The sequence below is a fragment of the Lutra lutra genome, chromosome 8 (genome assembly GCF_902655055.1).
Source record: "Lutra lutra chromosome 8, mLutLut1.2, whole genome shotgun sequence".
NCBI lineage: Eukaryota > Metazoa > Chordata > Mammalia > Carnivora > Mustelidae > Lutra > Lutra lutra.
The window spans coordinates 137,649,482-137,666,489 of record NC_062285.1 but is presented as its reverse complement, the minus strand read 5'-3'; the positions used below and the strand labels follow the sequence as shown (position 1 = coordinate 137,666,489).

The 17,008-nt window shown below is 48.3% G+C and overlaps 1 protein-coding gene across 1 annotated transcript; it reads left to right on the top strand.

Moving 5' to 3' along the window:
• The first annotated feature begins 26 nt into the window (after window positions 1-26).
• Window positions 27-16,656, top strand: DESI1 (desumoylating isopeptidase 1). Its single transcript, XM_047741996.1, has 6 exons — window positions 27-362; window positions 9,368-9,389; window positions 10,549-10,618; window positions 13,183-13,292; window positions 13,988-14,110; window positions 15,631-16,656. The coding sequence occupies exons 1-6, from the start codon at window positions 275-277 to the stop codon at window positions 15,719-15,721; spliced, it is 504 nt and encodes a 167-aa protein (XP_047597952.1). The 5' UTR covers window positions 27-274; the 3' UTR covers window positions 15,722-16,656.
• Window positions 16,657-17,008: the final 352 nt, after the last annotated feature.

The window sequence follows — 17,008 nt, the reverse complement described above, 5'->3', positions numbered from 1 at the left end:
AGCACATGCGCAAGAGTGCGTCTCCGCCCCCGCCCCCGCCCCCTCTTCCGCGCGGACCCTGCCCGTCCCGGCTCTGTCACCTCACAGTAGTCGTTGCCGGTGGCGGGCGTGGGGGCGCGTGTAGCGCAGGGCCGCCTTTCCCTCGCCCCTCAGGCCGGGCCTGGGCTCGGTCCCCCCCCGCTCCCTCCGCTCCCCACCCCCGTCGGGTACGGGAAGGTCCAAGCCGCTGCCGGGTGCTTGAGGGACTTCGTGGCAGCCGCCGCCACGGGTCCCGATGGAGCCGCCGAATCTCTATCCGGTGAAGCTCTACGTATACGACCTGTCCAAGGGCCTGGCCCGGCGGCTCAGCCCCATCATGCTGGGTGAGGGGTCTGGGGGCGGGCAAGAGGGTGCCGGGACGGCCGGCAGAGGTAGGGAGGCCTGGACCACGGCTCGTGGTGGGGATGCGGGGCCCAGAGGATGCAGGAAAGCGCGAGTGGAGAAGGGAGAGGTCTGAGGTTCGGGCCCCTGGAGCGCCACTTTCCCGACTTCGCGTTTGAATCCAGGAGGAAGGGATGGAGGAGTCACGCCCTCCCCCTGCCCCCTGCGAGCTGTGGGGTGAGCCGGCGCTGCAGCCCGGCGGCTCCCCTGCCCCACTTCGGGAGCCCTTTACACTCCTTCCTCCACCGAGTGTAGGGGAGATGAGGATGCCTACTGCGCGGTGCCCCTCGTGGTGGAGGGGACACTGCGGAGATCCCCGGGTGGCCCTTAGCCTTCCCTCCGTGCTAAAAGGACACTCTTCTGCAGTCTCTGGGATAGATAGGAGTAGGAAGCTAGAGCCGCCCGGGGGCCCAGCCTTGGTGGAGGTGAAGTCAGGTCTGCTTCTGGAGCCCGAACTCGAGGGACGGTGCGGTCTTCTCAACAGTTTTTAAGTTAATTGCTTTTGTCCAGATGGTTAGAAAGCAATTCTAGGGGAGGACTGGATACTGTTGTGTCAGTAAGGGTTAGTAAGGACGTATTTCAGTTGTGCTCCATTAAACTACTTACCGACCAGGAGAGAACATCAGCCCTAGTTCGCTGCATGTCAAACGTCATTATAACCCAAATACCGAAAGGTCTCCTCTAACACAGAAGTTGTCGCGTTTGTGATTTCAGTTGATTCTGGGCAGGAAAAGATTCCAGGAATTGAAAAATTGAACAGCTTTGGCAACATCCATTGGAATGGCTAGTTTTTCCTTACTTTTATGGACTCATTAGAGAGTGTTTTAGTTCGTCTTGGTAAGACAAGAGGTGGAAGTCAAGTAACAAGACTACTTGGGAGGCATCTTTTCAATGTCCCTGAGTTTCTGGTGTATCATAGTGAGTTGCGCTTAATCTCAACCCTGGGCCAGTGAGTGGTTACTGATAGTTGGCTTTACCTCAGAATCACCTGGGATGTTTGTTAAAAATACAGATCACTTCACTTTCAACAAGTTTTGTTCAATGGAAGTAGAGAAAACAAAGTTGGAACAGTTCTTTAAATTTTCGGTGTGTTTAAAGCAAAGGATTTATACATGCTCCTGTAGACAGATAATTACCTGGAAGAATACATAAGAAATTGAAATAGTGGGGCGCCTGGGTGGCTCAGTGGGTAAAGCCTCTGCCTTCAGCTCAGGTCATGGTCTCATGGTCCTGGGATCAAGTCCCGCATCAGACTCTCTGCTCAGCGAGGAGCCTGCTTCCTCCTGTCTCCTTGCCTACCTCTCTGACTACTTATTATCTCTGTCTATCAAATAAATAAAATCTTAAAAAAAAAAGAAAGAAAGAAAAGAAATTGAAATAGCGGTAACTTATGGGAAGGGAAACTTGATGCCAGAGGACAGGAATGGAAGGGAGACTTCACTGTAAACTTTTTGTACCTTTCGAATTGTGTACTGCACACATATATTTATTCAAAATAAGCGAAGTTTTGAATTTATGGATTCTAGAGCCTCATTACACAGGTAGTAAATAAGAATCTTCTGGAGTTTTGATCCAAAAATCTGCATTTTTAATAAGCTCTTCAGATAATTGTTATGTAGCCAGGCCATTGTTGGCTAGAAGTTTGGGCCCAGATCACCAGTTGTTAAAATGACTAAGGCAAAGTTGAAAGCAAAATTTACAAAGTCATGGAGGAAGGTGCTAATCACTAACAGATTACATCAATCAAGTTCTAACTAAACTTCTTGGAATGGAGCCATTTGGTTACTTTGGTCATAGCTATGAATGCCCTTAGGTAATCACTGCTACTTGATTCATTCAATAGATTGGTGTGGGTTTTTTTTACGGTTTTTTTTTTTTTAAGATTTTATTTATTTATTTGTCAGAGAGAGAGAGAGAGTGCACAAGCAGGCGAAGTGGCAGGGAGAGGCAGAGAGAGAAGCAGGCTCCCCGCTGAGCAAGGAGCCCAATGTGGGACTCGATCCCAGGACACTGGGATCATGACCTGAGCCCAAGGCAGCGGCTTAACCCACTGAGCCACCCAGGCGCCCAATAGATTGTTTTTTGAGTGCCGACTAGCACCTAGTAGGTGTTAAGCTTAACTGAGGACAATATATTGAGCAAAATGTTCACTGCCATCTTGGAGCTGCTCACCGGGCATGTGGCAAGAAGCAAACAGGGTGCTGAGATTGAAAGTAAGAAGAGAAACCTGACTTTAAGGGTATCAGAAGGAGTAACTTAAGTTGGGAAGTCAAGGATCAAGTAGTAGTCACAGGAGGGTGGTGAGGGAGTTCTAGTGTTCTAGGCATGAGGAAGATCAATCTGCCAAGGCCCGGAGGTAGGATAGAGCCTGGCCTTGTCCTGGAACTGCAGGAAGGCCTTTGTGGAGTATCATGGGTGAAGGGAAAACTGCCATAACTGAAGGAGGAGAGCCAGACAGGCCCCCTCCCCCTACTTTTTTTAATAGATGAGAAATCCTAGAAGGATCACAGGCAAAAATGGGAACTTCACCAGTTGGCACATCTGCCCGCAATGGTATTTCTGAGAACATCACCTTGCCTGCAAATCTAATTCTCTCTTCTCTATCTTTTTCCCCCCATATTGCTGTTATGGCTTTTGCAAAAGTAATGAAAGGTTTATCAAAGCTAATAATCACTACTTTCTAGAGTTGGAAACTTTTGGAAAATGGGCATTGCCTTACTGGTTCACCCTGTCCAGACATCACCAACCTTAAAGTTGGGTATGTCCCAGTGTATTGGTTTCCCATTCCCAAATATATTTGAACCTTTAAAAAGTCCACTTGTTTCCTGATTTTTGCTATATGACTTCCAGAAGCATATTAATAGCTTGCATTTGTTGAGAACTTCCCATGAGCCACACTCTTTTTTCTGAGTACTTTATGTGTGTTATAATCCTCACCATAGTTTTGTGAGGTAGGTCCTGTGATTACTTCCATTTTTCATTTGAGGAACCTGAGACATAAGGCGTAAAGAGACTTGCCCCCCACACCCCCCGCCAAAAAAGAAACTAACCCCTGCTCACACAGCTGGTAAGTGGCAGGGCTGGGTTATAAACCCAAGCATTCTGACTTTCAGGGCTCATGTTGTCAATCATTTTGTTATATCACCTCTACTGTGGAACGTGTCCCTTTATAATTTTTCAAGTTTGTAAAAGCATCTTTGGTCAAATGTTTCAAATTTGGATGAGAAAAGGATCTGGGTTCAGTGTTTCTGTGCCATTCATAATCATGGATTTATGATCATTGCTCATCGCACTCATTTTGCCATATTAAATTAGTGTGGCCTCATCAGATGTACCTTATTCTTGTTATGATGGTTCCTCATTAAAAGACGCCATCTAGGGGTACCTGGGTGGCTGCCTCCAGCTCAAGGCATGATCCCAGAGTCCTGGGATGGAGCCCAGGGTACCTGCTTCTCCCTCTCCCTCTGCCTGCCGCTCTGCCTACTTGTGTGTGCGCTGCTCTCTCTCTCTCTCTCTCTGTCAAATAAATAAATAAAATCTTAAAAAAAAAAAAAGACCCCATCTAGCTTTATTACAGTCATGACTGGACTGGAGAAAGCCTAGTGTAATTCCCTTCTCCTCCAGTGTAGACTCCACAGTTTTATCCTGTCCAGTGTCCAGTCTCCTAGAATAATTGCTTCACATGAAGTTATTTCTGATCGACTGTCCTTCATTCACCATGAAATGGCCCCAGATTTATCCTTAGTGTTCTAACAGACAGCTGATGACACCTCTTTTTCATAATGTACCATTTGCCTAAGATAATTAGCTATAATAATTGTCCTTTAAGTTCCTCCTCTTGGTAATTTTGGCTGTTCTTTAAATTTCATGACCTTTTTCAGTGCTAAAGGACATAGAGACAAATGCAGAGGTGCTTGGGTTTTTTTTTTAATTGTGATAAGAATACATTATATTTGTTGATTGTTTTCTAATCTAAAGTTTTGTGTGCATGCACGTATCCCAGGGTTATGTTTATTTTTTATTTTTTTCAGAAGCCTATTTCAAAATTGTTCTCAGGTTTAAAGACAGAAGGATATAGAACATATTTCTTTCTTGGCAGAATGCAATCAAATGAATATTTGAGATTTTACTTTATACTCAGTTCTTTGCTTAATTCTGTAATACAAATAGTAATGAAGTAAAAAACGTGAATTCTGAGGGGTGCCTGGGTGGCTCAGTCAGTTGAGCATCTGCATTTGGCTCAGGTCTTAATCCTGGGGTCCTGGGGCTCCCTGCTCAAGGGGCAGTCTGCCTCTTCCTTTCTTTCTGACCCTCCCCCAGCTCCTGCTCTCACTTGCTTGTATGCGCCGCCCCTCAAATGAATAAATAAAAACTTTTTTTTAAAAGAGTTTATTTATTTATTTATTTATTTATTTATTTTTAAAGATTTTATTTATTTACTTGACAGAGATCACAGGTAGGCAGAGAGGCAGCCAGAGAGAGAGGAAGGGAAGCAGGCTCCCCGCTGAGCAGAGAGCCTGACGAGGCAAATAAATAATTAATAAATAATCCTAAGTCAGTTATTTTATATGAGGAAAGAATCCTGTACTGGCTCCAAGGAATCCTAGCATTGGAATATCAAGTAGTTTTAAACCTACTTTTTTTTTTTTAATTAAAATACCCTCAGTTTTTTGGGGCTCCTGGGTGGCTCAGTGGGTTAAGCCTCTGCCTTCGACTCAGGTCCTGATCTCAGGGTCCTGGGTTCGAATTCTGCATCGCATCGGGCTCTCTGCTCAGCAGGGAGCCTGCTTCCCCCCCCCCCCACTCTGGCTGCCTCTCTGCCTACTTGTGATCTTTCTCTGTGTCAAATAAATAAAATCTTAAAAATAAATAAAGTAAAATAAAATACCCTCTCAGTTTTTAACAATGTACTGCATTTGATTTTGTGATAACCTTTCTCTGCCTAAAGGAAGGGAAAGCCCTCCTGCCAATAGCCTTTTATTTTTCTTTACAATATTGGCACAGAGGGCCACTTATGTTTTACAAATGTTTCCTTTTACCTCTTTCCCACCTAGATTCAATATTTATCCAGTGGCCCCAGAGAAGAGCAAGCTGATTTTGTAAATTACATTAACCCCTTCACGTGGCTGGTAATCTGGCAGATGCCAAGCCAACCAGCAGATTAAAACATTGCCAGTTAAGGGCGCCTGGCTGGCTTAGTGGGAGGAGCGTGCCGGTCAATCTCAGGGTTGTGAGTTCGAGCCCCACACTGGGTGCAGAGTACTAAAAATAAGTAAATAAACCTAAAAAATGTTTTAATTAAAAAAAAAAGCATTGCCAATTAAAACCACTATCCAGGGGTGCCTGGCTGGCTCAGTAGGTGGAGCATGTGGCTCCTGATCTCGGGGTTGTGAGCTCAAGCCCTACATTTGGTGTAGAGATTACTTAAAAATAAAATCTTAAAAATAAATAAATACACTATCAATAACACTGCATGTTAACTGGAATTAAAACAAAATAAATAAAAACACTATCATTAGAGGAATATGGGAGGTGAGCTAGGGCTGCATTTGTTTTATACCAGTGACCTAATGCTGCTTGCACAGAGCCCCGTGCTGCCCCATCACCAAACAGACATTTGCTGAACACCAGCAGGATTCCAGGGGCCGATCTCGAGCCTATCCTGCAATCAGCATGTACATCTATGTGCCACCCGTGCCAGGATGCAGTATTTTCTCCTTGGCTTTTGTATACTAACTCACCTCTTTCACAGTCAGTGGAATGCTGACGAACGCAGACCTCACTCTGCATTCTTTGTTACTCTTGATAGAAACAGGACTGATATCCCTGCCTTCCATTTGTTTTCATGTGCATACTTCATAGTCCTTGAAATCCGTGCCCTAGATGTTCCAGCAAGCTTGGAGACATGTGGGCATCTGACCCACCCACTCTTGGGCCTGCTGACGAAATCCTAATGGGAAAATAATCTGCTTCCGTAGTGTGCTAATATCCACTGAGCCTAATTCATGTTCCAAAATGGCCCTGTGACCTAATTCAGTCTCAAATCACCACCTCCTACTCACTCCCGCCCCAATGTGGCCAACAAAAAAAAAAAAAAAATTTTTTTAAGATTTTATTTATTTATTTGACAGACAGAGATCACAAGTAGGCAGAGAGACAGACAGAGAGAGAGGAAGGGAAGCAGACTCCCTGCCAAGCAGAGAGCCTGATGCGGGACTCGATCCCAGGACCCTGAGATCATGACCTGAGCCGAAGGCAGAGGCTTAACCCACTGAGCCACCCAGGCGTCCCCAGAAGCTGCATTTGAAGACGCTTGTCCTAAATGAGTTACCAGTGCCGTGCGGCTTCCGGTCTGTTTCTCGGCCACCTCTGTGGCATTTCAGCTCATTTTGCATAAGGGCAGAGCCTGCCCCACAGTCTAGGGAGCTACCTCAGAAACCCCAGCCTGAATCCCTCTGTCCGTTTGGGCCTTGTGGGCCAAAGTAGCAGGTCTTTTAGTGAAAAGCACACTGGTCTCCTAACTGAAGGAGAGACAGAGCTCTGCTACATTTTCTTTTCCTTGTTACTGCATTTAGCCTGGCAACACTAACAGGGAATGAAATGTTTGTATTGAAAATAGACACAGTATTTCATATTAATTCCCTACATACTGAAATCTCTTCTTAGATTTACTACCAATCCTAAGGTAAAATTTATCTTTTGGAGGTCTTTACCTTTCTCCCCAAGGCCGTTGTACCTAGTATAGTCTCCATTTATCAAAATTCTGGGTACCATACACTGTGATGCTGTATTTTATCTTGTTTCAAGAAGGGAGGAGGAGTAGGGGTAGAGAGAGATCTTAACAGACTCTCCGCTGAGGACAGAGCCGTTGCAGGGCCCAGTCTCATGACCCTGAGATCACGGCCTGAGCTGAAATCAAGAGTTGGATGCTTAACCCACTGAGCCACCCAGGCACCCCTACAGTTCTCTTACAAGATGTAGATGTCTTTTAAAAAACATGGATCCAGGGGCGCCTGGATGGCTCAGTGGGTTAAAGTCTCTGCCTTTGGCTCGGGTAATGATCCCAGGGTCCTGGGATGGAGCCCCTCATCGGGGCAGGGTGGGTCTCTGCTCAGCAGGGAGCCTGCTTCCCTCTCTCTCTCTCTCTGCTTGCCTCTCTGCCTACTTGTGATCTCTGTCTGTCAAATAAATAAATAAAATCTTTTAAAACAATAAATAAAAATAAAAACATGGATCTGATCGAGGCACTCTACAGCCTAACAACCACGAATGCCCCCACAGTGTAGGGCAGCCTTCCGTCCGGGCTTACCCTACTTTGCTGGTGCCCCTGCTGGCCCTTTTCCCTCCTGTCACCATCACTGCACTCTTTTCTCTAACCTGTCTTTATCACAGCTGTGCATTTGCACATATTCACTCTGGCAGAAAGGTCCACTCCTGCCCCTACTTGTTCCCTGGTTGAATTGCTGCTTATAAAGTTTCCTTATCTTTATTATATATAACATCTTATTTTTAGCACTCTGTAATTATACCGCTCTATAATGAGAGCCTATCAACATTGTATTTTACTTAGTTATGTGTGTGTCTCTCTTTCCATTTGACTTTGGGCTCCTTATAGGCAGGAGAGTGACCTGTTCATATTTTCATTTCCATACCTAACATCATTTCTGCCATGTGGAGGTATAGAATACATCTGGATTGACTACTCAGATGGATGGCGTTTGTCAAGTTTTGCTCTGTCATTTCCTGAAGGATTTCACCTCACATAGGCTCAATGAAGAAGTGGATAACAGCCTTTTTATACCATTGTTCTGTTGTCTCTGTATGTGAGACGGAAGAAATTAAAAAGGCAAAGTTGGGGCACCTGGGTGGCTCAGTGGGTTAAAGCCTCTGCCTTCGGCTCAGGTCATGATCCCAGGGTCCTGGGATCGAGTCCCGCATTGGGCTCTCTGCTCAGTGGGAAGCCTGCCTCTCCTTCTCTCTCTCTGCCTGCCTTTCTGCCTGCTTGTGATCTCTGCCTGTCAAATAAATAAATAAAATCTTTAAAAATAAATAAAATTTAAAAAGTAAAAATAAAAAGGCAAAGTTGAATTGACCCTGAAGGGGAAAAAAAAGCAGACACAAAATTGGGGGACATCTGTACCAGTGTTTTTTATCTTGCATTCTAGTTTACACGACATACCTGTATCAGGACCAAAGGACCTTATTGGAGGATAACTGCATTCCTAGAAAGTCTTCCAAGAGGTTTTTAATAGGTTATTCTGGGTGTTCTTGTTTTTAAGATTATTTATTTCAGAGAGGGAGGGAGTTTTGTTTTGTTTTGTTTTGCCTCAAGGGAGAGAAATTCTTCCCCCAACTCAAAGATTTTTTTTTTTTTTAAGATTTATGTACTTATTTGACAGGGAACACAAGCAGAGAGAGAGAGAGAGGGAGAAGCAGGCTTCCCGCAGAGCAGAGAGCCCATTGCGGGTCTAAATCCCATGACCCTGGGATCATGACCCAAGCCTAAGGCAGACGCCTAACGACTGAGCCACCTAGGCGCCCCCACCCAAAGATTGATTGATTTTGAGAGAGACAGCCAGAGAGGGAACACAAGCAGGGGAGCGGAGAGGAAGAAGCAGGCTTCCCGCTGAGCAGGGAGCCAGATGTGGGGCTCCATCCCAGGACCCTGGGACTATGACCTGAGCCAAAGGCAGAGGCTTAAGGACTGACTCACCCAGGTGCCCCAAGGGAGAGAAAGTCTTAAGCAGACCCTGCACTCAGTGCAGAACTCAATCCTATGACCCTGAGATCATGACCTGAGCTGAAACCAAGAGTCAGACACTTAACCGACCGCGTCACCCAGGTGCCCCCTGGGTTACTCTGGGTTTCGGTGATGGTCTGAATTTACTCAGGCTGAGAGAACATTTAGTCTGATCCCAACTGGCTAAATCTCTTCTTTTCTCCACAGGGAAACAACTGGAAGGCATCTGGTAAGTTGGGTGGGACTCTACATGGGTTGGCTAGTTTCTGAAACAAAGCAGTACCTATGCGTTTCAGGTCTCTGTGGCTTCCAGCTTGGAACCCAGCGCTCCCTGTCACCAAACTTCTAACTTCTAAAGCAGTGGTGGTTCTCAACCAGGGGTAATCTTGTGCCCTGACTCTCACCCCAGGGACATTTGGCAGTGTCTAGAGACATTTTTGATGGGTGGGTGGAGGCCAGAGTTGCTGCTGTAAACATCCTACCGTGCACTGGACAGCTGTTACAACAAAGAATTATCCAGCCCCAAAAATGGCAGTGGTGCTGAGGATGAGAAACCCTGCTCTAATGAAAGGCAGGATGATGTCATGCCCACCCGCCCAACCAAGGCTTTCTAACTACAGAAGTCTCAAGGGCCCCACATGTCTGTCTTGAAACTCATCCACTTTGGTGCCTCTGTCCTCGATCCATCCCTGTCAGACAAGATGGTAGCTGGGTTCTCAGTTCCATGAAGGAGGAAACCGTAGGTCAGTATTTCACCTGGACTCCTAGAGCCTGCTGACATTTGGACTGACCAGAATGATCTTTGTTTTGTTTGACTCAGACCAAGTAATATGACCGCCTTCCCCTGAAATAGGTCCACACTTCTCATCTGGTCTGGCCCTCAGCAGGGTCCAGGTTATCTGCTCCTGTTAGTTTTCAAAGTCTGGGAACACACCTGGTCTGCAGAGCTTGATTTCACTAACGGTTTCTCAGTATCAGGGTGAATCCAGGGCCTCCCCTCTGCTGACATGATCTATAGCAACGGTTCTCCAGGAGGACAGTTCTGCCCCGAGAACAATCCAGACAAGTGTCTGGAGACAGGTTTGGTTGTCACAGCTGGTGGGGGCGGGGTGCTCCTGGCATCCAGTGTGGGGAGGTCAGGATGCTGCTAAACTTCCTAGAATACACAGGACAGCCCCCCAGTCAAGAGTTCTCCAGCCCCAAATGTTAATAGTGCCAAAGATGAGAAACTCTGTAGGATATTTATGCCTTTGGTTAGTTACATAAGGCTGTTGACCTTGTAAGTCCTATCCTTGGGCAGAAATTACTCTCCTTCCAGTGTGGTATTTGCTTTTTCCCAGACCAGTTTTAAGTTTTCTGGCTTACTATCTCACTTCTCTGCATTGCAGGCACACCTCCATAGTTGTGCACAAGGATGAGTTCTACTTCGGCGTTGGTGGTATCTCCAGCTGTCCCCCAGTGAGTGGCTTCCCTCACACCCTTCCCCAGTCTCAGGTCCCTGGGGTCCCCACTCTGTATGTCTGGCTTTTAGCCCAGTGGATGTTGGCCTGTGACATAGTTCCTCGTAACTACCTTAAGACTCAGCTCAGGGGCACCTGGGTGGCTCAGTGGGTTAAAGCCTCTGTCTTTGGCTCAGGTCATGATTCCAGGGTCCTGGGATCGAGCCCCACATCAGGCTCTCTGCTCGACAGGGAGCCTGCTTCCTACTCTCTTTCTGTCTGCTGCCTGCTCCTCTGCCTACTTGTGATCTTTGTCTGTCAAACAAATAAAATCTTAAAAAAAAAAAGACTCAGCTCAGAACACCCTTCCCTAGCTTCCTCTCTGCTCCCTTGGCATTTGGGGGGTCCCTCTGGGTCCCACCGAGTGTGATACGGTAGATGAACCATTCCTGAGTCTCTGCAGGGAGCTGTGTGTCAGCTCCTTGTGACCTGAGACTGTGTCTCACCCTCTGTCCCCGTCACCAGCTCAGTGCCTAGCTCATAGTAGGAACTCAGCCAGCGTTCAGCTGAAGGATGAGGGCTCTGAGAGGTAAAGTGTGTTGCCCCAAGTTATAGGGCCAGTAAGTGGCACCGGGGGTATAAGTCAGGACTCTCTGCCTCTAAAGTCCATGCATCTTTCCAAGAAATTCCTCTCCGAGCTATCTAAGGGTTTTCACAGGAGGTGGTCAAACAAAGACCAGCCAACCATTCATTTTGGTACTTACAAATGGAAAGGCATTCTGATTTCTTGCTCTCACCGGTTCGCCACCTTCTCTAACAAATCCTTCATGAAGCCCAGTTAATTCCATCTTGTAAATGTATCTCAAGTCAGTCTCTCTCTCTCTCTTCATCTCTTCCCCTGTTTCCAGAGCTTTCACCTTTGTCCATGCCACCCTCACATCTAGCCTGGACCGCAGCAGTACCTCTGCTCCTCCTCCGTCAGGACTACCCCCAGCGGGCAAAGTGATCTTTTCAAAATGAAAATCTGATCATGGCATTCCCCTGCTTCTGTCAGAACTCCCCCTACTGCTCTTGGAATAAAACCCAGCAAGCTTAGCCTGGCCTCCAGGCCCTCTCTGATCTGGTCTCGGTCTCCAGCTCTGCATGACCTTTTCAGGTGGTGCCTTTCCCCACCCCCACCCCCTTCTTATTTCTGGAACATTCCATGGACATTGGAACCTAAGCTCTCACTTCAGCCCACCTCCCTGATCCTTCACCTGGTTCTGCCTCTCTATCCTTCAGATCTGAGTTCAGTGTTAGTCTCTCAGGCAAGTCTTCCCAAACCCGTCCCGACTGGAAAGGTCCCCTGTCATACGCACTGGTGGTGCTCTGTATTTTTCCAGCAAGACCCTTATCGCAGCTCATAATTATGCATTGGTTTATGGGACTTTTTTGCCTGCCTTCCTGCTAGACTATAAGCTCCATGAGGGCAAGGATCTCATCTGTTTTGTCCCCATCATACCCCCAGTGCCTAGTGTAAGGCCAGCATCTAGTAAGTCCTCAATGCATGTTTGTCATATGAGTGAACGATAGGGACTCAACTAGTGACCTTTCAGTCCCTTACAATTCTGAGACCATTATTCTTGGACCACCATAGTTGCCCTGCTCACCATGCTTTCCCCCATGCCTAGAGCAGTGTCACGCACACAGTAGGTGCCTAATAGCTGTTGCATGAATGAATGATCTTTTCTAGGAGTTCTGCTCAGGAGTCCTCTCCCTTACTTCCCCAGCCTCTTCCCAGCTCTGTTCTCCCCAGTGATGTGTTGCTTCACGCTTGGCCGGTTTCCCCCTTGGCCTCAGTCTCTCCTTTGGTCTGCTGTGGCAGCCTGTTAACCCGTGGCAGAGGGCTTGCTGTAGGCCTTCCATGGCCCATTAACTCTCTTGCCTGGGAAACCCTATCACCATTATTAGAATATCTTCACAGATCAAAATAGACTTGAGTTGTGAAAGTATTTGCCAGCCCACCGGATCTCTCAAGAGTCCTTCACATTTTCCCAGTCTACCCAGGGATAGATATCAAGTGTGTCCCAGGAGAAAACTGGCTGTAGACACTTAAATGTAGGCCTAGAAAGTTGGCCTATCAAGTGCTAGCCATTTCTGGTTATCCTGTTGTACCCTTGGGATCAGGCATGTTGGAGACAAAGGGAGACTTCAGGTTCTGGATTTCTTTCTTTCGTTTTTTTTTTTTTTTTTTTTTTGGATTTCTATTCTTTTAATCAACCAGATGAGTAGACAGCCTAAGGGGTCTGACCGGCCAGAGACTCGGCTTCCCCAGGCCCCGCCAGAAACCAACAGCCCAGCTTCTTAGGCACATGGCCAGCACGTGGCCAGCACGTGGCCAGCATGTGGCAGTGGAGAGTTGACGGGAAGCTCTAAACCATTACAGCCTGATCCGATGGGATATAACACTCTTCGTCTGCCCTGGGTGCTCTGAAAGTTCAACGTTGTTGGAACAGAGCGTTGGTGGCCTTCCATGGGATGCCACATGAAAAAAATTCAGTGGAGATAGTGACTTAATGACTTTCTTTGGGTTGGCTCTTTTAGGGAGGGACATTGCTTGGGCCCCCAGACTCTGTGGTTGATGTGGGGAGCACGGAAGTCACAGAAGAACTCTTTCAGGAGTACCTCTCCTCCCTGAGGGAGTCTCTGTTCCGGTGAGTGGAGACACGGGCGGTGGTTAGTCAGGTCTGTCCCCCCACTAGATAACAGGCCCTGGAGGGCAGCCACCAGCTCACATCCTCTAGCGCACTCAGCACAAGGTCTGGCCCAGTATTGGCTGAATGCATTTGAAGAGAAGGCAGTTCTGCCCCCAGGGAGAGCTCAGCATTGCTCCAAGGCTGGTAGTCCGTCCCAGCATACCTTCTGCCGGAACTCTGAGGGCAGGAAGGCCTATTTATTCCTTCCGACTGAAATCAGCAGCTGCTGCTTGCAGCTCACACTGGGCAAGTACCGCAGCTCACACTGGGCAAGTACCGTGTCCTGAAAAGTCAAAAACAGGATTTGTGGAGGGGTTGGGATGATAAGCAACCTTGAGTAGGTTCTCTCTTCAAGAAGCTTTAATCCGCGGTTGTAAGCGTTCAGCTGTAACCCTTGAGCTTTGCTTTGGTGAATACAAAGATTCTCCTGAAACGGTAGAGGAGCCATATATTTTTATTTCCTCCTTCCCTTAAAATTTGGGGTCTTACAGTCCACGGTGGCAAATCCAGCAGCCCTCTGGAGTGTAAGAGAAGGAGAATCCCAGGGCTCGTACTCAGCTGAGCTTGCCCTGCCGTTACTTGGGTTGAGTTGTTGCACATACGTGCTCGCTGCCCCTCTGATCTGTTCTCCAAACCTTTCCCACAACGCACAGGAGAGAGTCCTACAATGTCTTTGAAAACAACTGTAACACCTTCACCAACGAAGTGGTGCAGTTCCTGACTGGGCGGAAGATCCCTTCTTACATCACCGACCTTCCCTCTGAAATTCTATCCACGTAAGTGGCCTCGGTCTCTGGCCCTGCCCTTGAAAGCCCTGTTCACGGTCCGTGCGCGTGTCTGGCCCACGTCTGCCCTCCCCTGCTCTCAGCAGAATCCTCTCCACTGCCACGTGCTGGCCACGTGCTGGGAGGTGCGCTCCGTTGTGATGGCACCTGACAGCAGGGGAGGCCACCATTCCCTCAGTCCCTGGTCCCTGCCTGTGCGACCTTCACCCTCCCTGGAGTTGGACCTGCTCTGACCTGGCTTGAGTGCAACCACAGGACTTAGGAACCCGCTTGAATCTAGCGAGGGAATTGACACACCATCCTGGCATATGTCTGTCATGTTGCTCACGAGGCAGGCCCCTCCCCAGAAGCACATGAATGTAAAACACTCTTAGATGGACAAGCAAAGTTCGGAGCATTAGTATGGTGGCTTATTCTGTAAATGCCATTTATTGGTCTTGCTTCCTCTGTACCATGAGCTCTTTGAGGCCCTCCCTCGAAGACAGCTTCCTCCTGGCCTTTGTAGCACCCAGTCAGCCCTCCCATCTGATGTAGTCGTCCCAGTCTCAAATGTCCCCTAAAAGGGCACGCACACCCAAACCCATCATACCCATCCCTATCTTGGCTGCTGATTATGTTAAGGCAGCCTCTGCCCACGCCAGGACCCTGTCCCACCTGCTAACTCTGACTCGGTTTCTCCTGAACTGGGGCCCTGTCCACCAGAGGTCCTGACAGGTTTAGCAGGCTCGGCAAGGTGAGGTGTTTTCCACACGTGGGTAGGAACCCCTCAGGAAAAACTCGCAGAGGAAACAGGACTGCTGTGTCCTGGTGGGGAGAGCCCTCCCGGGCCTGGCCCTCCCTGCGTGTTCCTCAGTGGGTGTGTTGAACCCCACAGCCTTGCTAAGGGTCCAAGGTAGTAAGCGTTGCTAAGGGATCTGGGTTATGGGGCCCTAAGCAAGTAGAAGTAGCTGGAATGTTCTTGCTGCTGTTATTTGATGGGCAGAGTTCCAAGACTTGTCTGGATTACGGCTAATATATCCTGGTTTCATCTGTTTATGTTCGAGAATGCTTCATTCCCTTCAAATCTGGACTTGATTTTCAAAAAGGGCACTGTCCACTGAAGAAAAAGAAGGCCAATAACTGAGATATGTCATGGGTCCCTGATTTAAGGTTGTAGGAATTTTGGAAAATCTCTCAGACTCCAGTATTGGCAATGTTCTGGTACAGAAAGGTCAGAAAGCTCTAGTTCCCTGTGTGTCGCCAGCCTGTTCAAGCCACCAAACTAATCAGTATCTAGCAGTGAAGGTACTAAGATGGCAGCATCTACTGAGGCGGGGACCCCAAGGGTAAAAGGTCAGAGCAGGCTATCTCGAGAGCCCCCCCGATGAACGTCACTTGCGGGGCAGGTGACAAAAAACTGAATGAGGCTGTGCTGTCCTTCTTCCTGGTTGGTGGCACCCCTGCCCCCGTGGGCGCAGCTGTGATGGTCTGCACCCAGCCCACCCCAGCCCCTGGGTCTCTTTTCTCCACAGGCCCTTCGGACAGGCCCTACGGACCTTCCTGGACCCCAGGATTCAGCCTCCTGAAGGGAGCCCCGTGGGCCCACCCAACGGCCAAAGCTAACAGGACTGCATGGGACCGCCCTGCCTCACAGGGGCTTTTCCTTTTTAAACAAAACAAACCCTACCAGATTTCTATTTTATAATTTTACATCAGAGCTAACAACCGGGGACGGCTTTTTAAATTTCCCAGGGAAGGATGTCATCAGGCTGCATGTAGGACAATGCTGCTAAGAAACAGAACAAAATGCCATCCCTTCTAATAGTATTATACTAATTTATTAAGGCTGTCTTGTCTGTGAGTTCACTTCTGACGCTGCTTCCTGAGCGTCCTCCGCACTGGAGAAAGGGAGGGGGTTTGTTTAAGCAGAAGGCAGGAGGCACAGTTTGGGGGAGCCCCGACCTAGCACCTCTTTCCACAGACCGCCCATGCTCTACCCAGGTTGTCATCACCTGGGAGACCCAGGTGAGTTTTACGACATCCGTGAAGCACCAGTTGCGACATCCCAGAAGCAGTGACTCTGGTTTTTAAATGAACCAAAGGACTTGGTGCACCTGAGACCAGTTTCAGGAAGACTGACCCAACCCAAGTGAACTCTGTAGGCACAACCTCTCTTACCGTCCCTCCCTACCCCAAGCAAGGCCACAGGGCCAGGCCTGGAGCGACCAGAAGCCTCAGGATCGAGGGAGAGTGACAGCAAGTGTCAGGCCAGAGAGTACAGGATAAAGCCATTCTTCCTCCCACCTACCGATTGCCAATCCTCTGACATCAATTTTGGAGAACCTGCCTAGCTGCCCGCGGGCTGCTCTTCCTCGGCGTAGCTGGCCTGTCACGGTGGAGGTTTGGGCTGGAGCGCCAGAGACCCAGGCCTTTTGTCTACCAGTAATAATGTAGGTTATTTGCAGTCACCGTACCCGCCCCCAGCGCCCAAACTAGTATGCAGTGTTCGGCTGGGGACCAAGGGGGAAGAATCCCAGCTCTAGGAAACTATCCCTGATGTAGAAAGAGTAATAATGCAGAATTAAGGTGGCAAGAAAATTGTGAATTATTTCCAATAGAGAATGTTCTCCTCAATGTGTTTTGAAGGCACATGTTATTTCCGTTGTCGTTAGGACTTTAAGGATGCGTTGTTGAGAGCCTGCCTGGGCACCTTCCTAATGAGCCGCTGCAGGAGCTTATAGGGAGGAACAATCTGGACGTTTCTTCTCTGGAGAGTCTCTCCGATTCCTTTTTTTCGCGTGCCTCTCTTAAGTTTGGGGGCAGTGAGTGTGGCAAAGGGATGTAGAACTGCCGGGTCCCCGAGTCCCAGCCCTGGCATCTGTGGGCTCCTCCTCCCACAGCTCCTGCCTC